Raw genomic sequence first — 24,250 nt, 5'->3', positions numbered from 1 at the left:
AATTATGATTACCAGGATAATTTTAAAAACTTTTAATGAGTATGTCAGTGGCAGATTCAAGGAGCCCAGGCTAAATAGGCACCATAGCTACCGGGGGCTTCATCCCTGGACCCTCACCTGGGCCCTAGGCACTCCCCTGGCCCCCAACAAAGGCTTGGGCCTATGGCATAAGGCATTCTTATTTTGCATTTTCTCCCCCCCCCCCCCACTTTCCACCACGGATCGACGTCCCTGCAAAATATGAACAATTTGAGGCTGAGGTAAAATGTCAAATGAGGTTTTTATATTTAAAAAAATAGAAAATTTAACATAAATTATGCATATCTTAAAGGTAGTACAGTAGGTGTGGCTATGTAATACCCTCTAACATAGAGTACAGTAATATACTACTGTACAGTAATACTTTTTTTATGTTTGGAAAGTGTGTAAAAATAAGAACAAAATAAGAACATTCTGAGCCTGAAATCGGCAAAAAAATCAGAACACCGAGTCTGGGTAAAATTTTAATGTTTTAAAAAAAAAAAAGGGAAAAAAAAAGAAGTGTATATTAAAACCAAGAACATTAATATCTCCTTAGTTCAGCATACACAACTTATTTTCACCAAAATCCAGATTCCAACTATTTCATCAATTAAACAGGAGGGGCAAAATGATTCATTTTGTGGTGGTGGGTCATATGGTTTCCTGCACATACCATAGTTGTCCTACTTGTATTAAGATTTAATTACTACAACAATTTGCTATTTACCACAATCAATATGTTGGCCTCTTTTTTTGTGAACTAAAATTCCAAGAGTTCACAATTCAACATTTTAATGTTTTCAAAAAGTTTAATAAAATTATTAATTATTATACATAAATCATACATGAATTTATTTTTTTTAATAGTTGAGAAACTAGTTTACCAGATATATTACAGTATATAATAGAAATAATATATGGCAATAGATACTCTAAATAAACTTTCATTTCATTACACTAAGGCAGTGGTTCCCAACCTTTTTGCATTCGCGGACTCCTCGTGACAAGTTAAAAGCATACACAGACTCCCAAGCATAAGCTTAGCTATTTAATTTTTCTGGCTAAACCCCTGCTCCCAAGTCTAGGTTTATTCATTGTCGATATCCCACCAATAGGATAAGATTAGATAGAAGATGATTTGCCATCAAAGTACAACATGAAAGTTATTTCATTATTGATAATTAAGGCTCCTATTAATGATAAGCAGTATTAGATATTTATCATCACACTGTTAAGAAAAATAATGGAATCATGAACATTGGTCTTAAGTTTAGCGTGGACCCTTTTGACTTGGTGGAACCAATTAATTTTCGGTTGGGAACCACTGCACTAGGGAGACAATATACTATCTCCCTGATTACAAATGTAGTTCAGCAACATAATATGTGAAGTGCAGGTATTCTTCTAATAAATGCGAACAATTCTGAATTGGTGTGAAAGAGGTTGGGGAAGGTGGTTTGGCACAGCTATCACCATTCCGGTTCTGAACTTTGTGGTCGGGAGTTCGAGCCACATGCTGACCATCCTCGACCATACTTAGTTATCCCAGCTTGCACTGTTGATGGGCTGTGAGGGGCTCATGCTATGTTTCAGTCTTAGGTGCGAGTATTTAATGGCTTATAACTTAATTAAATACTTTGTGGGCCGCCTCTCGTCAATAATGACCGTAACGTCAGGCATACCAAGCAAAAAAAAAAGCAAAAGTGAAGTGATAGGAATGAAATGGCACTAAGCTTCAGGACTTGCTATATACACACACCTGAGTCAGATAGTCCCTTTAACTTTCAGGCGCATTCTTCCTTGACAGTGGAATATTATATTCTATTGTTTATTAAACCTGTTAATAGTGGCAGTATTCATCACTGTTGGTTTTTGAATGAATAAAAATATATGGACAATAAAAGGAAAATGAAAGTATAGAACCTATGAGAAAGCCAACTATATAACATTTCTTAATATACAAAACACTTCATAATAATGTCTTTATTGTCATCATGCAAATTAAAACAGTATGAAACCTTGGAAAGTGATATCAAAATTATATTTATAAATGACAGGAGATGGACACAAGACATGAAATAAATTTATCACATATTTTTCATGATAATTTCTGACATTTTGACAAGCATAAAAAAGAATGAGAGTAGATATCTTTAGGAACCGACGACAAAATCCGGATGGATTTTTTTCAACTTTAAACTGAGTTCCAAGATAAATGTATCATTCAAATTCTAAACTGATGTTTTTCTTAAACTATACTGGACAATCATTTCACTTCAAATTAAATTTCTGGATAACCATGTCAGAAGATTTTGACTCTTTAAACTATTGCTTAAAAGCTAATATTAGAGCTGTGACTTAATGATCACCTTTCAAATCCAGTTTTCTGGGTTCAAATCCTTTAAGTAACAGGATTTATTCACACCTTTTAAAAAACCTGAACTTTAAAGCTGTGTGTGACCAAGATGAAGGATAGTCTTACTTGGCTAAATTTAATCACTGATTGAATGTAAATACAGTTTTAGATTTTAACTTTAGACAGTGGCTAAATATTACTTGTCACATGTAAATGAATGTAGACACATCAAAATTAAAGCTTGTGGGCGATAAACATTTCCTGGGCATGATTCACTCCATTAAAATGACTGTGAGACAAGGGTAATTTTACTAATATAAAGAATGTTATGCAGGCTGGTTGCATCTAGCCTGCATAAGAACTTTAAATTGATCATGTTTATAACAGGCAGATGTAGGGAGGATGTCTCTTTTGTTTTTATATTTGCCACTGACATATATTGTAAATACAAAATGTTACGATATTTCGTTACACAGCATAAAATGAACACACATTTCCATTCATCTACAATATACTGTATTAAAGCACAGTTTTTTTTGCAGGAGGGTGCGACCAAACCCACCTTCACCTTCCTATCACCGCAATCCATAGCTAGCCACCCCTTACACCTCAATTTTCACTAAAAAAAATGGTACCCTTAGTTAAAAAAATTCTAGACCTGCTTCTGTACAATACAAAAGAATGTTTGTTCTACTTTGCAGGAACCTCTAGTTCTCATTGCTGTTAAAAAGATAATAGGCAAACATTGATAGACAAACATCATATTTGGTATCATCTTGCATGCACAGTAATACCCTCAAACTACTTAAAAATTAGAGCACAATAATATACATTTGCCCTCTAATAAAAGGAAGCCTTTCCCATTAACCTGTCTTCAATGGGCAATGGGTGTGTAGATTTTGTGTCAGGCCAAGTCTGTACTATATCATAACTGATAACTTGAGTGGATGACTCAGGATGTTAAATACTTTTAACATGCATAGAAAGTCTCTTCATCATGCCACTTCAATGCTGGTCTACTATAATAATATGTGAAGTATGAATAGTGGTGGAAATTCCAAAGGTAGGGGGGAATGTACCAAATATAAGTTCATATTTTTAGATAGTTATGCCACCCTGACACTTGCACGATTTTCATTCCCACAATGGTGTGCACACTTCGGCATCCAAATGATTAAAGGCTTTGGGAAAGATCATCAGGAGTATGTGAAGAGTGTGGGGGTGCATGCCATGCCGTAGAGAGAATTTTAAAACGTTTGGCACGCATCAATGATCGCCGACGCTGCGCAAACTCAGCATGAACACTGCCGACGGTGCATGTCAATGCGTCATGCTCTTCCTCTTGCTGCCTTTTCTCCTGCTCCTTAAAAAGTAACAGTCCTGCTAGATATAGACTAATAGACACCTACTCTGTTCTACAATTAGAGTGTTTCTGGCAATCAGCATGTTGTATCGTCCACAGCGAGTTGAGGAATAAAGTAGGTGTGAAATCTACGCCAAATATACAGCGTGCCACCAAGTGGGATAAAAATTACCACAACGACATCGCGCTTACGCGAAGTCATCGGGGCAATGTGTGGCGATGCAGGAAGACAGCAGGATGCGTGTTGTGCTTGACACTACAGATCATTGTGAGACAACGGGTACAGTAGACATGAACAATACTTCACCTATGCGTAAACAAGTAGTGCCATTGCATGTCAAAGCGTGCCAATGCGCCCTTTTTTTTGCGCTGCATTACAGGCACGAAAATCGTGCAAGTGTCAGGGTGGCTCAGGGTTGCATTAGGCTAGTTTGCCAATTCACAGACACATAACCATCCAGGGAGGGGATCCTCTCTCCCCCACTGGTCCTAGCATTAGTGGGTTATTTCAAGCTACTGTCCCACAAAAATATAGAATCTCAGCCACTTAATATGAATGTAAAATATTCTAAATAAATTTTCAATTTTGAAAAACAGCCATCAATTTTGATTAGATTTTTCAACAATGGCACATGTTTTTGTTGTCCCTTTAAACACTTCACCAACTGATTTACTATTAGCACGTATCTGAAATTTTAGTGAAAATTCTTGTTAGAAACATTTGAGGTGAAAAGTTTATGAACTAGTGAAGTGATTGTATAGTCATACCCTTTAAGCTTAAAACCCCGAAACAAGCTACAATATATCATTAGTATTAAATTTCTTATTCTGATTGTCAATTACAGAAAAAAACTTTTAAGTTTAAAAAATTACAGGCAATAAAATATCCATTCTGTCAAAAGTGGTAGCAAAATGAAATAAATTAATGATGTCGATGTCATGAACTCGCTTGTACATACCTTAAATTGTTAATATCCAGAAAACAACTGCTTATGATACAAGATAGTGATTATTAAAGATATTTTGTCTCTGATCAGCCAATAAACAATATAAAATAATGGATTTCTATTTTATAATATTTAAGTTTTAGAATTAATTATGATAAATAAAAAGTGTAGCCACATTAGTTTGCTATAGAACAATATAAAAGTGACAGAAGCACTTTTAAGACTAATTTGTACAGAATTAGAATTAGAAAGTTAAAATGGAAAAAAAATATTACTATATTTGCATATTATACACAAGAAATAATGGTACTAGTATCTGTTTGTCACTTAGGTATTCAAATCCATAAAATAATATTAGAGCGGTTAATATAGCGTTTGTGGTTCAGGCTTTCAAAGTTAAGGTCAGCAATTGAACATTAACTTTGCATTTCACTTGTGTTTGGGAAATGCACTTTAATCTATGTTTGTCTCTTCCCACCAAAGAATATAAATTGGTACCTGGTCAGATGTTGTAGCATTATGTATTAATCTATTTTGTTATATGCTCCAGGAGTGAAGATGGTAACATATTGTTTTGATTTTGGAAAATTTACAGATCCAATAATCAGGGGATGACAATAGGATGCTTTCAATTTATGCGACAACAGAATGGAATCACTCATGCGTGACCGTCCTAGCAGGCGTCCTACGTTCTCTACATACATAGATTTGGCCAAATTGCATCCTAGAATCCATGCGATGAGAACTTAACGTTCTCGCATGCGCAGAAGATTTTTAGTGACACCATATACGCTCTACATCCTACTGTTGTTGTGTAATCAGAAGTTCCTTAATAACAACATCACTATGCGCTCTATTTCTTAGCAAAATTATAAATTCCTATATTATTGTTACAATGTACACATTTTTTTTTTTATAAGAACCAGAAAATTTTGCCGAGGCTCAGTGTTCTTATTTTTTGGCCGATTTCAGGTTGAAAATGTAATTATTTTGTTCTTATGTTACACACTTTTCAAACATAGAAAATTATTATTGTACAGCAGTATACTTACTGGAATGTAGGTAAAAGTGGCCCCGGAAAAATGGCCTCTGAAAAAAATGGCCACAAATGACAGGTAGGTACATCTACTGTACTGTATTGTAGATGGTATTACATAGTCACACCCACTGCACATAAGGTACATTAAACATCATTTTTGGTTTTTCTAGTTTTAAAAAATAAAAAACTCATCTGACATTTCACCTTAGACTCAAATTGTTCTTATAAAAAAAATTTGTATTACATGTGTCTGTTATTAAAGAAATGTAATACTACTATACAATTTGGCTAAACAAAACAGATTAAACTAAATGATATACTGTACCAATAAAAATTGTTGTTTTTTTTAATTTTAAATTTATTTATTTAGGCACACAACGAATGCACCAAGGACAGTCAATAGATAATATATCACTGTCCTACTTGTAGGTGACTGAAAAACATACACACACGATGCTTTACACAAACTAAATCTCAATATGAGGTTTAAAGAGTGGACTGCAACACTGACAGGAATCCCAGGACCCTAGGATTAGAAGGCAAGCTCTTAACCACTAAGCTCTTCAATTCCTGTAATCAATACAAATCAAATTCATTTGATCCAAGTTATAAAATTCAAAAACATTCTTTCTTTGAAAGCTGTTACATTTGTGACCTTGTTTAAATTTAAGAGGCCACCTCAAGCATTCAAGCCCATCTGAATGTTGATTAAAAATGTTATGGGTACTTACCCTGGGAAAGGAAATATGTACTCTATCCTAACAATTTATGACAGTTTCTATGTTGCAAAGTCAGCAGTGGACATTCAATAATTAATAATAATCATAGGGTTTAAATCAAAATTGAATGTAATTATTTTGATTGATGGGGAGCTCAAGCGAACATAATTCACAATTATGGCCTGGAAGTTTATAATAGTAGAGGGGGTACTGACACAAACTTTAATGGTTTTCTTGCAAAAAAAAAAAGAAGAAAACTAGTTTGCTTCTAAATAAAAAAGCTTATCTTTAGGGTAAATTTTAAATATTTTTGTCTTTTTTGCATTGTATCTTTTTGTGATTTTTTTCCTTGTATTAGCTTTGTTCATTCTAATCTTAATGTTTGGGACTTCTGGCTCACTGAGTCATTTCTAAGCACTGGCTTCTTTAGAAGTTCCAAGACCAATTATTGAGGCAACCAATATATAAATGAAATTAAATGAAACACAATTTGACCAAAAAGTAATGAGACAAATCTGAATATTCTGGATATGACAGTGATTATTATAATGTATTATTGATGTGTATACTCATGGATCCACAATTTAAACATGGCATTTTTAAAATAATTAAGCTTTTATAATTATAGGTGGTGATGACAAATCTGTAATGGTTTTTTTGCAAAAGATCAACCAATACAGGTAATAAGTGAATTTGAATTATTGAGTATTTATGATATGATGATTATATATCATTTGCAAGATGATCAGAGGTCAAAAATATAACACGGAAGTTCTTATAACAGATAAAATGATTGTGAATTGGAGGGTGTATTGACAAAACCTAAAGAGATTTTTTGCACATGATATTTGAAGTCAGAGAGGATTCTAAAGAAATATTCAATGATAAAATGGATATAATTACGTTAATAAACATTTTGTAAGACTGCAACCAGTTACTATGTTAAGCAAAAATAATGTTAATACACCCAAAATCTTAATACTGTACCTTCATGAAAAACTAATCTATCATAAAAGTTTAACTGCATATCTCTTAGAAATAGTGGTTTGCATATAAGACAGTGTCACTTAACAACTGTATAAAACATTACCACCCAGTGGTCAATAAAATATCTACATTAACACAATCTAATAACTTAATAAAAACAGTTTCAATCAACATGTCTACATAACCGCAGTAGAAAACAGTGGTTTGGCAGAATGGCAGTATCATATACAAAAGCCAGAAGATATTATCTCCTTAGTGGTCACTGTGAAACCTACATCACAACAGTTAATGCCAGTATCATTCAACAACCAGAGAAAGAATTCATCACTTAATAACCTGCCTTCAAATGAGATCCGAACAGAAATTTGGACGCTTTTCCAATGCACGCCAGTGTCCCTATTATTACAAACTATTTTGATTATCCGATCTAAAATTCGGATTTGGTGTGTATGCGTCTTTAGTCACTGTGAAACGTGCTACAGCAAGACAACAGTTAAAATGTTCAATCGTCATACATTGTTAAATACGAGTGTACTTATCAAAACCGGGGAACATTCTAACTTTTATTACTTCATTGTTATTATACATTATAGAACCACAGGCTTAACGCCCGGTAGTTCGGAGGAGATACACGAAAACAAGCATATGACTTATCTATGTTTGTTGTGTTACTTTGCCGGCAGTAAAAAAGATTGCACGTGTGTGGGTGCCTTCGGAACATACAGTATACCAATTCGGACGATAAAACTTGCACTTGGCAGAGGAAATAAAAAGCACTGTCCCATTGCCTGCGACGAGTTTACTCATCCCTAATATTTTCCTGCCAATTTATTAAACACACCATTTTGATATTATACTATTTTTGGCACACAGGACAAGGCCAAATATAAAGTCTGGCAGTAAACGTGTTAATGGCAAAATCATTCGACAGCCAAAAGTAAGATTCACCACATATTGGTCATTGTGAAATCTATGTTACGATTTATGGTAGTATTGTTCAACAGCCAAAAAAAAAATTACAGCCTAGTGGTAATTTTTGAAATCTACATCATAATTAATGGAAATATTCAACTGCCAGAGGACATATCAAGCTTTATGTGATGTGCCAATATATTATCATGGTGATGCCATATTATACAACCAAATATGGGAATATCAAATTTACTTGTCACATAAAATTTGTAAAGTGGACAAGACTCTGGAAAAAAAATTGTTGATATGTTGCAGAACTGATTTTTCTAAGACAGGTAAAAGTTGTTTGACAAACAACTGGGGAATGGTTAATGAGATACAGATTTTTGAATATTTAAAAACTGAGGGAAAAAATGGGTGTAACCACCCTTTTTACACCTTTATCACACACCAGGCAAAAGAAAGAGTAACACTTATGGTAAAGTCTAAGTGGTTATGGTGAAATCTATAAAACATTACAATAATTAACTAATGAAAAGTTTATATCAATAAAGTTCAACATAAACTCCAGTAGAAAACCGTGGTTTGGCAGAATAACAATATTAGAACCAGAAGAAACATCACCAACTAGTGATTATCAAAAAACGTGGGTTTCTTAGAAAATTAATGGTTTGAAATTGAAACACTGCCAACTAAAGTCAAACAAGTATAGTTCAGTAACTTTAGGAAGTATGTAAAAGGTTAAAACATCTCAGTAGCTTTAATACAAACAGGGGGAGTAACAGGTAATTTAGGCAATCAACTATATTTGGGTAGAGACAACGGTTAGGGTTCATTGAAATTGTAGTTGAAACTGCATAATGATGACAGATCCAACTACTACACATTACAATTATATTTGCAGATTATCAAACCTGAAAAGAATTAGAAAATAAAAATTACAAAGAGAAAATGACTCCCTGATGGTCTGGCGTTTCAATCAGTGCTGCCAGTTCATATGGAGGACATAAATCATTTTTTCTAATCTGATCTTATGGCTTTTGTAAGGTTACAAGGTTCAAATGAAATATCTTAAATAATGTTTCATTAGTTACGCATATGATTGAGAGGTATGGTAGAATTATGTTACATTGCTACTGTAAGTGTCAATCCCAGTTGGTCACATTGGTATAGTGCAGATTGTTTCGCTGTTATCAAGTAGAATTTTCTAGGAGATACTTTACTGGTTTTAATGTTTTGCTTATTTAAATGTTAAATGAAATGATAATTATCATGATCTTTTATCATTGATATTATTTATGCATGTTCTAAAATTATGATTTACTATTTCACTTTAGTTAGTTTTTTTTTTAAGGAAAGTGAGAGTGCCTATGAAAATTATCCAGATTTTCCTTTGTAAATATTACAATATGACCACTTCTCATATATAGTGACCACTTACCAGAAGCCACTTTTGGTCCCCGTATGCATCCACTTCTGATATAAGCCGAGAACCTGTTCAGTATCGAACTGGTTCTCTGACAGGGCCTATTTATTCTTTACAAACAGAGCTGAGTTGTTTTTAGTCATGATAATTTTAAATTTACAAGCTGTAAAATTTTAAATTATTATATTATTAAATATTTTAGACATTGATCAAGCCTTGTTGAAGTTCATGTGAATAGGAATATTCAGAGGCTTGGATCATAATGACAAAATGGTTGGTCCTGTGTTATTGAATAATTTCACTAGATCGATAGGAAAAATATCAATAAAAAATTTAAACAATTTGAGTGCATGCAGATCTAACAGCTGATTTTAAATATGAAGCATTACTGTTAGTACATACGTGTCCTTTTGAACAGGAAGTTGCAACAAAATCAACTTTTAAATTTGATAGATTTAAATGGTTGTAGTAGAATGGCCTTATCTTGTCTCCGATGATACAAACCTTATGTATTGAGCATGAGTCTTGAATGCATAAAAGGAAACGGCAACAACTATAAATGCCTAACCCATACAGGTGACATAATCCATAATTCCCCCAAAATCCAATTAAATTAGCATCAACCCATTTAACTGTATCTTTTTTTTGCTTATTTCAACAAATTTGCTTTGCCACTTTCTCTATTTGATCATACAAGTATATTATTGTTACTTTCTATACCTTTATCATGGCTTACTTGGCCACAAATCTCACTAGAGAACCATTACTACCACATGGTTGCAACATGCTATATAGAATGTGGACGGGAGGATATTTATACACAATTTTTTTAAATTATTAATTTATATAAAATTACATTCAAATTCTTCAGCAAACATTTAAAATAAATAAATAAAATTAAGTTGAAATAAATAAAATAAACTTTGCTTGGTTTCCATTAAAAACAGGATATTTTAGAGGGTCTCCTTCCACAAAAAAGCAGGGAGTACTGACTGACAAGCGATATTGGTGATAAAATACTGTCTAACATCAGCTTGAGGCCTCAAACTCGGCAAAATTAATTTGATTTAAATTTGTTAATTGTAATAACATATTGTTCATAAATTGGGAAGGTTTTGGTGCAATTATCTCTTTGCATTTTTTTAATGTTTTGCCCATCTGTGAATATTTTCCCTTTATGCTTTATGGTGCTTGTGTTTTTTTCCCTTAAATATATGTTTTGGTTTAATTTTTCCCCCTGTTTTGGTGTTTTTTTTTTCTTGTGATGTTGATTTCATTTTGTAAGTTCCAGTGTGAGCTTTACCCTTTTATGTTTTCACAGTGTTTTAAGGTTTTTCCGCTAGTTACATTTCAACTTTTAAATGTTGTAACCATTTTATTGTTGTAAATCTACTTCCAATTTAGTAATGCTTTACACAGCAATGAGTTTGATAATAAAAACAGAATGAATGAATGAAAAAAACATGCCAATAGGAGTTGCTTTTTCAGCACTTTATTTTTTATCTTTTAAAGTCTGTATCTCATTCACCGTTGCTCAGTTTTTCGTCAAACAACTTTTTTCTGTCTCAGAAAAATCAGTTCTACAACATATCAAAATTTTTTTTTCCTCCGGAGCCTGACTTTAAGAACATTGACATTTTGTTCGGTATAATGCGCTGTATCACGTCCCAATACATCACATTACCACTCGTCAGGTGCTCTCGTAACATATATGCACAGAAAGGAGAAAGCCAAAAAACCCAGTAATGGCTATTAATATTACATTAATATTGTTATTTTTTATTATTATTATCATTATTATCATTATAATATTTATAATCATCATCATTTTATGTTTGTTACACACCCACTGCTACCACTACCACTATCATTGTCTTTTCGTTATCATCATCATTGTATGGCTGTCATCATAATCATCACTATTTTATTTTCGTTGTCATCATTTTATCATCGTCAACACATCATTTCATAATCATCATTGTCATTTTATAGACTGTAACAAGCACCATTTCATCATTGTTGTTCTATCATTTTTTTGAACGCCACACATTTACTATTATTGATGAACTGTTTACGGCCCTTTCACACATCATGATGTGAATGTGGGAAAGGGGCTTTAGATTTCTAGGTGCTCAACACACAAAGGGCAAACAAAATGGCATGACAGCGTTTCAATTACTATATCTATTCAATTATCCATGACCTATTTGGAAAATAAAAATAGAAAACAAAACAACTGGAGATGTTTGTTACAACATTATCTGTAAGTTCTTTTTTTATAAAATCCAGATGTCTCAAATTCTGTAAACTTGTTAAAGGATGTTCAAAACTATCTAAAAATGGAAGAAACATAAACAAACCACCTTTTAAGAGACAAATTGGCAGATATATAGGTTAACATCCACACAACAGCCTAGTTGTAGGAGTTAAACACTATACAGTAAACATGGTTTAAATAATTATATTTTACAAAAAAAATGTTGGCGGCAAAAACATGATTGTGGCAAATAACTCTTTGTGTTGTTGCTTCTTTGAGAAAGTTTGGAAGCATCATAGATGACTTTACAATTAACAATCCTATATCGAGAAAAGAAATAAGCAAGTTGGAAAAACTATCTAAAAAGTCTGTCAAGGCGAAAGACGATATAAACTAATTAAAAAATAAATAAAAATTATGAAGAGGATCTCATCTGTTTTCAGAAAGTGTGTTTCTTGATCGCAAGTAAAATATGCAGAAACTTATTTGTGTCATTTGCATCTTTTTATTAAGTGTTGTAGTTTAAGATCTTATTTGTACTGTATTATCTGTTGAAGCATCTGAAAACCAAATTTCATCTGAACCAAGTTGCACACGTTGACAAATAAATATATCTTGAATCTAGTATTTTGTGAAAAAACTTTTTTGGGGTTATGATCCTGTAGACCATTTTATCTGATTTATTTTGAAACAGCGCCGCAAACGTCTCACAACTCACTGGGGGACTTCCAGCGGCCTAGCCTGAGCAGTTGGCTAGTTACAAATGGAGCACCAAGCAGCGGATAGCGCCACTAGACCTGTACTACAGCAGCAGTAGACAACAGATACGATTATGCTAATTACTGTAATTACTGTATATCTAAACACTGAAATAGCTTTTTAAGACTTGGACTTGTTTTTAATATAAATATTTCATGTTTTTCCGTTTTAAAATATCTGTGCTCGTTAGTAAGTTAATTTTATCGTTGATTTAATGATGGTAACTAAGTCAAATGAAATGCTAGGCCTCTAAAAGTCCCCCAGTGGTAGTTGTCAGGTTATCAGAAATTTTCATTTCAAATTTTGTGAAAATGGTTGATATACTGGTGCATTTAGCAGTAGAAAAAAAGCTTTCAGATCCAGGGGAGTTGCGCACATTGGCAACAAATATATGTTGTATCTAGTATCTTGCGAAAAACTTGTTCGGGCCATGATCCTATATTACTAGTGCATTCGGCGGTCAAAAAAATAGCTTCAGATCCAGGGGTGAAACCTCATTTTTCTTACCAGTACTTACGAAAGTGCAAAACATAATTCAGCATTTGAAGAGTACCAAGTTTGCTCAGTTGTTTTATACCCATCAAAAATTAAAGATACAAATCAGTTTCGCTAAGAACTCCCGTGGGAAGTCAAAAATGGAACTTGGTTTGCGGGGAAAGGAAGTAGGCATCTTATTAAGTGGCTTCGCCAATAAAAACGTGGCTACAATAAAAATTATAGTAATCTATTAATTGGTAAATGGAAGGGAACATGATATGTAGCTGAGGGTAGTGAACTTTCATGAGGTGAGGTGTTGTGAGGAAACCCTGTTGAGATACATGATTAACCCCTTACTTCTCCATTAAAGTGTCAAATCTGGTTATCGTATAGCTTATATTTGTAGCCCTTCATTGCTATTAAATCCAAATTTAATTTTCTGTTATGCCATTAAGAGTTAAAAAAAAACTAAAATCAAACTAATTGTGTAACAAATTCAAAATATCACTATTTATGATTTATATATACACAAAAGGTTCTTTACATTGCTTTAAATTTTAATATTGTATTTTTATAATTTTACAAATATTTTTAGCGCTTTCGTTTTTACTTCATTTTATTTTAAAAATTTAAATTTTGCATTCTGATATGATATATGATACATAGTTATCAGTCATCTCTATGGATAGCCTCATGTTGGTTATTCTCATATTCTACCTCATCATATGGCACTCGTGTTTATTTTTCAAAATGTTTTCTCTTTATTTTATGTTTTTGGCGTATAATATTTTTACTATAAAAACCTGAAATTGATTAACAACCATAAAAAGCTTAAAATATAAGTATTTTCTAATATGCATCTGTTAATTAATAAAAATAATTCTCAAAAATATTATATATTGATTTTTATTAAAGTTCAACATGACTTTTAACAATCTTTATTACCTTCGCCAAAGCAGGTTAGTATTCACCGCTGTCTGTCTGTTAGCAAGATTATGCAAACAGTAATGAATTGATTATCATAAAATTTAGTGGAATGGTATATAATATTCCAAGAAAGAGATGATTAAATTTTGGGGAGAAAAGGTCAAAGGTCAATGTCATGGAAATTCAAATTTTACCCCAAGCATAAAAGAAAATAACGGAATGGTCCATCATACACTACACTGCCTGCGTATTGTTCAGTATCTAGGTACAGGTTGGAAAGTAATAGAATCACCCATCATACACTGCCTGCTGTGTATTGTTTGGTATCCATGCCAAGGGCTTAGCCAGCGAGCGTCTGGCCAACAATTATTTAGGACAGCCACTTTTACCGTGATAGCTTGGACGGCTTGGCCTACTCAACTCGGCCTAGCCTACTTGGGACTGGTCGACCATTAGCAAATTCTCTATATTCTTCGAATCTATCAAATGTTGCATGAAAAAAAGCAATTTTGGACGGCCTATTTCATTTTTCTAAGCCCCAGATCCAGGCACAGGTGGAGGTATGCACTTCAGGAAGTATGCACTTTATGGAGTGACTACTCTAGTTTTATCTGTTGTTGATACAGAAACGCATAGCACTTACAGCTCAACAAATGATTGTTATTTAATGCTGAAGAATGATTTGTGAATTATCTCTTGTCACAAAAAAAAAATCCTATTACAGGTGACACTTCACATCTGGACATTTTTTATCCAACAGAAATGCAAAATGATTATTAAAAAAATAAATTCATTCGTTTCCAATTAATTGATTAGTAAACGTTGCTCTTCTAATTGATTTTAACGTCAATAAAAAAATCCCCTTTTTCCACAGGAAATTTCTTTATTAAACCAACAAAATGTGATGGACACCAGATTAAGGCATTGGTCAATACTACCCTTGTCAACTTTTTTAGATTTCCTCGATAAATACTGACCAAATTGAAACATTTTCAGATATTTAATTGACTTGAGTACACCACTAGATTCTTTTGTCCTTTCATTTATTTCCAGGCACAAACAAACTGTAACATACACAGTAAACATATCGTAAATAATAGGCCTGTGGTTTGCATTAAAACCAAACTAAATCTCTGTCAAGGGCCAATTGATGAACAGATATACTGATCAGAGTCTACATTTCAGGGATATTGGCAAATAAATAAATCAATTACATATTAATAAAGTGCAGTTTGTCACTGATGGATTTGAATTATGTCTATTTGTATTATCATTGATGGTAATCATCTGTTATTGTTTGAATCTTTTGTTCTCTATATTATGTTCTTCGGTATTGTATTGTACATAGGAAAGCTAATATCACGTATAAATATATTTGACAATCAATCAATTTTGACATCATAATTATTTCTCCAATATTCTTTTCATTCACCCCCATTCCATTCATATTAGTCAACCCTGAAAGCACTTACAATTTCTTCCTGAGTACACCACAATCTGAACTGTTATCGTGCCCAGCTACAACATTAAAGCGTGGTGTACCGATGGTAACAATTAAAGCACACATTATCCAATCATACAGAACTGAGCTTTATTATTTCTACAGGAAGCTACAGCACAATACAAGTTACGACTGACATTTACTGTTGGACGCAATGACGGGACATTAATTGTCACATGCAGTAAGTGGCAATTCTTGAAGTACTGTCATGTGGGGGATGGTAGGGAGTGGGGGAACAAAGGTTAAAGGGACTTAAACAAGGAAGATTTAGCTGACAAAATAAAGTAAAATTGAGGCATGTCATGGCGAAATGGTTAAGTTTTCGCAGAGTCCAGTATTGAGTAAATGAGCTTTAAAACATGGGAGTTCAAGAAATTGCCTAAAAATCCAAATTTGCTTTTCACTATAGATCAACAGTTTATTGTCTTATTAATCATGTGCCAAAGTATTAGTTCTGGAAGTGGTCAACAAACTGTTTATTTAATGTTATTTTGATAGTTCATTCTATTAAACAATGTATGCACAAATAACTTTGAAAGGCAATTACTCAAAATTGTGTTTATCTTGATTCTAAGACTACTGTACATTCACTTTCCAATAACTTAGGCTTGAAATGTCCAATTTCTATGAATGACAACTCATTTTAAAGATCACATACGCAGGTATCCGAAAATACCAATAACTTGAATTTCAATATTTGCTACAACTTAGCCATTTTGCCACAACATGCCTCAATTAGGTGATTTTAACTACTTAAGCGTAGTTCTTTTGATAAGAAAATTTCTAATAGGGTGGGGGAAAAAGCTTTTAATAGGGGCCTGTATCCCCCAGCCACAGTAGATACGACACTGCATAAAGTCTGCTTGACTCTATATTTATAGGAAGTTCAGCTACAAACAAAGTTTAGTTCATTCAGCTATTTGAGGTAAATGATGAAGAGGCAAGTCCAAATGAAGAAGTTCTTGAACAAAACATCATAAAGTATACTTAAACAATTATTCAATATTCTTCACATATAAACTAGTTGTATTTTTATTAATAGACTGTAGCAGTGGAATACTTCTAACAGAAGAAAAAAAAAATAAAGCAATGCAGATGAAACCAAACAACCACCACACGGTTCTCCAGCAATTTAAGGCAGAGCAGGGGCCCATCAGGTGGGTATTCACAAGTGCTTGAGTGACGTTGGCAGCTATATTTAGTCTGTCCCTAACCACAAGGAAGCAATAAAGTTTTCAACATTTCCTTAAATATTGTAAGAGAGGATGAAATAGAGTGTTGCATAGTAATTCATTGCAGTAATGTGGTAACACATATGAAAACGTCTGCTAATGTGAAGTTGTGAGTTAGTTGACTGTTGAGCAATCCTTAAAGTAGGGTGTTGTCAGATCCTGACCTGAGCCCTGTATGCCATTTATATGTATTTATTCTAATATTTTATAAGAGAATTTTATAAATTATGTAAGAACTATACAGTAGTTGACACTAGGAAGGTTAACATATATTCAAAAACTATTAAATACTTTATTGAATAATAGATGTTAATTTGTTAAGTGTCAGTTCCAATGAAATTAAGCTTGATTTAATTTAAGTTGTCCTGAGCGACAAAAACATAGGGAAGTGTACGATGCTATCATGACAAGGATATGTCATGGAAAATGAACTATTCCAAGAATATAAGTATACCACAGAAGGAATTAATAAAAAAATATTTCAATATCTAAAAAAAATTACTGAATGTTTACCTCATACAACCAAATCACACACTGCACCCAATAAAAAGACAATCTTATTTAGAAACATTGACATCAATATAAATTAAACCTAGGCCATCAACAAACAGTTTGGACAGACTTCTGGGAAAGTTCAGCCACTGTCTGGGCTATTCAGCAGGTCAAATGGATACAATCAGTAGGGACTAGACTGGGACAGTGAGGCCTAGCTAATGGACATGCTTAAATCTTAGTTGTCTGTTAGTAATACCATCCACTAACTGGATAATTGGTGTGGGAGACCAAAAAACCACTATTCTAAATAGTTAAGGATGTTGAACTTTCTAGCCAGAGACCGATGCAAGTTTATATCACATGTACAGCAAGGTAAATGTCGAGTCAAGTTAAGCAGAATAATTTCAGCAGATAAATTTTATGATTTTAATTTGTTGCTAATGTATTTAAGTTTTTTTTACTTAGCAATTCATGCCACTCAATTTTAAAAGTAGCCATGTCACAAATACTGTCAAGAACATAGTCCATGTCAACATTCAGTAGTCTATATAACAGATATTTGAAGCTATGTGCTACATCACAACTAATCAGAGGCAATGGCGTACCTATGAGACTTGAAAATGGAGGGGGTGGGGCCTGATGGGAGGAGAGGTGCAAAAGCAAAGTGGGGGATCAATGATTAAATGAAGAGGCTAGCTTACAAAAAAAAGGTGATTTTTCACAATTCTAATGCTTTTGCTTCTAACATTTTCAATAGGGGAGGGATGGCTTGGGGGTGCAAGCTTCTTTTGTTCCCCCTCCCCCATGCATCCCTAGATATGGCACTGATCTGAGGATGTTTAGTTCTTCATTAAACATAATTAATGCTAGCATGTACCAAAAGTATATTTTTGATAAACATGCTCCTCTTTCTCCACCCACGTTAAGGGCATGATTACTTACTTGGCTTGACACACCTGTTGCACTGGTGACAGTGGCGGTACGTAGAGCCATCTTTTGAAGTGCAAGAATTACACAGGGCGCAGTGTTTATTCTCCTTAGCCACAAATCGATCACATACACTGCAGAACCTACAAAAGAATACCTTTTCATTATAAAAAATATGTCACTGTCATCCATCAAAGAGGGATTCAACACTTTAAGATAGAAAATAAAATCTGTGATGCGCAACTCATAATTGGATGGACCAAATTTGACCAGATTAGTCAAAATGACAAAAGCTAAAGATATAATCAAAAAAATATTTAATATACGTAGAAACTTAATTAGAATCACTTCTATTAAAGCGAGGATGAGGAGCAAAATCATTTTAAGATATGTTGTACAAATTTTCTAAGAGACAAAAAGGGTGTTTGTCGTAAAACTCAAAAACGGTTAATGAGATACTGATTTTTAAATAATAAGGGGTGGCTAAACCATGATTCCCCGAACATATAAATTTTTTGTTTTCTCCGGAGGTTTTAAAGGGAACATAATTTCCTCTCCTTGGTGGAAAAAATTCTATCCGTTAAGATTGCACCTACATTCACTTCCATTAAAGCGAGTGTCGGGAGGATAAACATTTTTAGATATATTGTAAACATTTTCTAAGCGACAAAAAGGGTGCTTGTCATAATACTCAGAAACAGTTAATGAAATATAGACTTTTGCATATTAAAAAACTGAGGTAAAAAGGTGGGGAAAAGGGTGGTTGCCGCTTTTCATCCTACATTTCAATTTTTATTTTCTAATAATATTATTATTATTATATCTAGAAGACCTGGTTTATGTGAGCTTTATTAACACATCCAATTTTATTTTTCTGCGAATAGTGATACTATTGTCACCAAATTCAGTGAAACAATTGATAAATAAAGCAGGAAGAACGTGCAAATATTATGAATTTTTAGATAATGGATCACTTTCCGGGAAATTTGTGCTTGCTTGTGGGAGTGTGTAGGCTGCTAAAATTTTGAGATGGTTAATATTTTTTATCAAATTGATGCTTCTAATATTCATAACCAATTTCTGTTATTAGTACCTAACTCACCTATACCCATCTGCTGCAGGAAGTGGAATGAGATTTGCAGGGATGTTAGTAAAAATTCTCACTGGTGATCCTTTCTTCTTTGATTTTGAATTTGGTCCACTTTTAAAAACGTCATGATTTTCATATTCAACCTGTAGAAGAAAAAATAATTGGAAGTCAAAATGTAATTACAATTCATAGGAACAAAATTATGTAAAATGCTCTATTTAGTAGAGTTTTATTTGTTTGTTTATGTAATTATAATATGAAACTAAATGTAAATACCAATTAAAATCTCAATTTAAACAATTAATTGTGTTTTATCAAATTAAGTTGCTGATAAAAAGGGCAGTTAGAACAAGAGTTTATAAATTTCCTCTAGAGGGCAGCATAACCATAATTTGAGATATGCATAAAGAATCTCCACAGGCTCTAAAGAAAAATAATAAAGATTTTAGTATTAAATATACCATGGAACAACTGTCACTCAACTAGTAGTATCTTACTTAGTTGTAGTTGGGCATCTCAAATTTAGATTTATGTATTTATTATTTTATTTTTCCTAATAATATCTTATTTAACCAACTCGAAAAGATAATATAATAAATAACACTAAAGCTTTGTACACAATATCAAATTTTCATTGACAAAAAACTGTTGTATGGCCATATATAGTCATGATGTGCCTATATATGGTCATGATGTGATGTCATCATGCCCATATTCAGGCATATTTCATATGTTTCTCTCAAATCAAATTTTATAGTCTGAACAGGACCTAAATACATGAGCATTATGACTCACCTTATAATCTAACATGGTGGACGTTGGCCAACTCTGAAGTATTCTTGGCTCTAAGAAATATGGGAAAATCCACAAGATTGGCAGTTCTGTTTCCTTGTCTACAAAAAAACAAATGGATGCAGTGACATTAAGTGGCAGTTGAGGGTTCTCCATGTGATGACTTAATGCAAGTCTATCAAAAATGGCAGGTACATTAGATGATTATCAGAGTAAGCAATTGCTTTGTTACACCTGCCAATTGTGATGACAAAACCATACCAGTGGCAGATACAAATGGTGGTAAGAGGGGCGTGATTTAGGACAACACGAGAGATATTGATCAAGATCGTAGAAAAAATTCACTCATCTGTGACTGTCTTTGTGTGCGTTCTAGTCTAAATCGATTCTGATGTTTTTTACATGGAGATGTCACAAATGCAAAGACTAATGCACTAATATTTAATACAGTACAGTCCTTGTTATGCCCTGAACGCAACGCACAATGTTCAGACATGCGCAGTTTAAATAACATGACGTCATTACATTCTACATTGTCAAAAATCAAAAGCTCCCTAATGTTGATCAATAGTAAGACTCAAACTGACCTAAATGATATCTACAGAGATGGAATCTCTATGATATCAGAAATCAACTCTTAATGATGGTGATCTTAATACATGGATGGATTTCATCCTGAGTCTAGGTACTTTGAGCATTGGTGGAGGGGGTAAAATAAGTCTGACAGGGTTCCAAACCAACCTACTGTAGAGCCTTGGTCAGTGTTATGGAGGATAATTCCTGGTGGGGATCATGGGGACAGATTTCATGGTTTAGGATGATGCAAAATTGTGCTTTAGACCACAATATTAGAGATTGGTATTCACAATAACTTTGTTTTGATCAGCTGTAATGTTTTTAGTTTAAAGACCTTAGAAGTGATGTTTTGCCCTACATGACGTGTTATCGTACCGAATACTTATATGTTCATAATGACCTTGTTGCAGCGTCAGATGACTGGGGGTCTATGTTTGTTTGAAGAGGGGTATGTTTGTTTGAAGAGGTGGGGAAAATTTTCCCCCTCTGATCCCCTCACTTTAAACTACTTTTTAGTGTCTGGTGACGGTCATTGATACCAAGTAATAATTTTGTGATTACCATTTTGCATATTTTAATAAAAAAGCAAACACAATGTTAAGCCCCTTCCACAGCATATTTTGTACTCTTGTGAAATTGATAAAACACCTAGATGGCTGTGAGATGGCAGTGAGGTTTTAAATCTAATATTAATGTACTGTACAGCCAATAAAGAGTATTTGTAAAGAAAAATGATAATGATTAAAATGTTGATGATGTAATAGAAGATGATCAAGATGATGATGACGACAACTTAATAGATGTTGATGATGATGATGATGATGATGTAATAGAAGTTGATGAAGATGATGATAATGATGATGATGATGATGATAATGATGATCATGATGGAAACGATGATGATGATAATGGTGGTGGTGGTGATAATGATGATCATGATGATGATGATGGTAATGATGATGTAATAGAGGATGATTATAAATGACGAGGAAGATTATAAAGATGAAGATGATAGAGATGCTGAAGGTAAAATTGATAATGATGATGATGTAGAAGATAAGGATGATGATGTTAATCTTAACAAAAAAAGTAAACTGAAAAAAAATTTACTTGGTTGATATTAGTAATTTAATGTCCTAAAATTATTAATTGTATATAATAATAAATATATAATAATAATTTTGGAAATTCGTAAATTCAAACAACATTTATATATTTAAATTTTTTTTAAATAATAATAATCCAAAAGATTTTGTATATACTGTATATAATAATTATATTTCTATATATTTTCTGTATTTTCGTAAAATTTAAACTGTACATTCAAAATGATTTGGTTTAAGTAATTTGAATTGGTAGATTTCAGTAATTTAATATTCTCTAATTAATAATTGTATATAATAATAATAATAACAATAATAATAATAAATAATAATAATAAATATTTTGTAACTGTAAATTTAAAACAATATTTCTATTTTTTATATTTTTGTCTAATAATAAGCAAAATATGTAAATAATTTTATTTATATTTATCTTCAATATTTTTGTAAAATTTAAAATTTTGTACCGAAAGGTGCACTGATTAATCTCAGATAAGAAAGTATAATACATACTCCAAGTATTGAAATACACGCCATCGAGTTGGGATTCAATATTTTTCGACATTAATTATGTCATCATCAGGAATGATGATGAAAAAAGTTTGTACATTAAATGAAAAAATTTTGTACATTAAAAAAAAAATTGTTATATTCTTACATTTTTGTTTAATGTTTAAATAATATCATTTATATTTCTGTATCTCGTTTTTGTTTAAGACCCCTTTTGAAACAAGCCTACCAGCTTAAAGAGTTAGCCTCTGTTATCTATTTTGTCTTACTGTCAATGTTTTACTTCTGGGTATAAATTAATTTTTTGTTTTTTATAATGTAAATTGACTCTTTGTTCTTTGAATGGATAACAATAAATATATACTATACTACACCTTGTTTTTTTGCCTGCCTCCAACATTCTTGCACCTTCTTCATACTATTAACAAGTACATCTACTAGTCCACCAAATGGAGGATCGGTTACCATGATTACGCCCTTGCCATTGTTGCGATGTAAAAATTCAATGAAAACATTCCTGCTTATTTCACCATCAAAGAAATGATTATTGAACATATTGTATCTGCAATATTTATCAGGTGGGTAGAACTGTACCTGTAAAAAAAAGATAGGCCTACATTTATAATTGGTTTTAATTAATAAACTTATTTCAAGTAATTCAATATCAAATCAGTCAATGAAAATTGTAAGTTAGATTTCTACATATGAATATGTTAACACAAATGTAACATTTTGTTCAAGAGTCTCATTAAGGGCTGTCTAAAATCATTCTTATTTGACAATCTAAAATTTTCCTCCGCTCTTCAATTTTATTTTTAATTTCCTTTATTTGTATGGACATTTCCATAAAGTCACTATCAACAATCATTGACACAGCAATAGGGTGTAGCACTAGCAATTCCAGGTTTTAGAGTTGTTTCTTTTTGTTTTTTTTTCAAAATTCAAAATAACTTTATTGCAAATTTAAGGAAAATTTGAAATGTAGAGAATAATTTAAAGTAAAATTAAAAAACATTAAAGAGGGAAAAAAACAATAACAATAATAATAACACTATAAAAAGGGAGTACATAAATAAGGGAGGCATAATATTAAACAAAATACTGAGCACTGAATTAAAGCCTACAGTAATTTTGGGGGAGAGGGAGCTTCAATTCAAGATGGGCTTCTTCTCGAGATTAAGCCCAATGGGCTTCTATTCAAGGTTTTATGGTAGTGGAATATCAGTACTCTTTGACATTTTACTATATATTATATTTGATTATTATAATTTTTATTTAATATTTACCAATGAATTTAGGAACTGTTAGGCATAAAGGGCTAAAAATACATGCAGAAAAGAGTATTAATGGGATTTAGTTGATTATAAGAAAATGAGATTGAAAAGTTTTAGGCAGTTTTTATCATCAGGTCATGGCAGTGGCTTATCTGGGAGTCTTGAAATGGAGGGGAGGGAGGTCTGATGGGGAGCTGATGTTGGGTTGAGAGCTGATGGTGGGTTGAGAGCTGATGGTGGGTGGGGAACTGATGGTGGGTGGGAAGCTGAATGGTGGGTGGTGAACTAAATGGTGAGGTGGGAGCTGAATGGTGGGTGGGAAGCTGATGGTGGAGGGCTCAATGATTAAGTTAAAGGGAGCTACAGTAGGTCACAAAATAAGGTAATACTTTTACTGTTGTAGCAGCCGTCTTCTTCGGAAGACATATAGCCATCATTGACATGATCCATTAACAAAATCACTGCTAGTGATATAAGGTGATTTTTAACTACTTCAGCATTTTTTACTTCATACATTTTTAATGGGGAAGAGAATGGGGTGGGGTTCCAGGTATATTGGG

The 24,250-nt window shown here is 32.8% G+C and overlaps 1 protein-coding gene across 1 annotated transcript in view; it reads right to left on the bottom strand.

Annotated features, from left to right (window-relative positions):
* Positions 1-24,250, bottom strand: part of LOC117123694 (rRNA N6-adenosine-methyltransferase ZCCHC4-like) — a 56,780-nt gene that overhangs the window by 23,672 nt on the left and 8,858 nt on the right. Inside the window, exons 6-9 of the mRNA XM_033269708.1 lie at positions 22,791-23,010; positions 20,231-20,328; positions 19,448-19,578; positions 18,361-18,488 (exon numbers count right to left, since the gene is read on the bottom strand). Of these exons, the coding sequence (XP_033125599.1) occupies positions 18,361-18,488; positions 19,448-19,578; positions 20,231-20,328; positions 22,791-23,010 (577 nt within the window). The remainder of the gene's footprint in view (positions 1-18,360; positions 18,489-19,447; positions 19,579-20,230; positions 20,329-22,790; positions 23,011-24,250) is intronic.

This window comes from Anneissia japonica, unplaced genomic scaffold (assembly GCF_011630105.1).
Source record: "Anneissia japonica isolate Jap-2015-1 unplaced genomic scaffold, ASM1163010v1 scaffold287714_len2871179_cov188, whole genome shotgun sequence".
Lineage (NCBI taxonomy): Eukaryota > Metazoa > Echinodermata > Crinoidea > Comatulida > Comatulidae > Anneissia > Anneissia japonica.
Note: the sequence above shows the minus strand (reverse complement) of the source record. Positions and strands in the feature narration are given on the sequence as shown.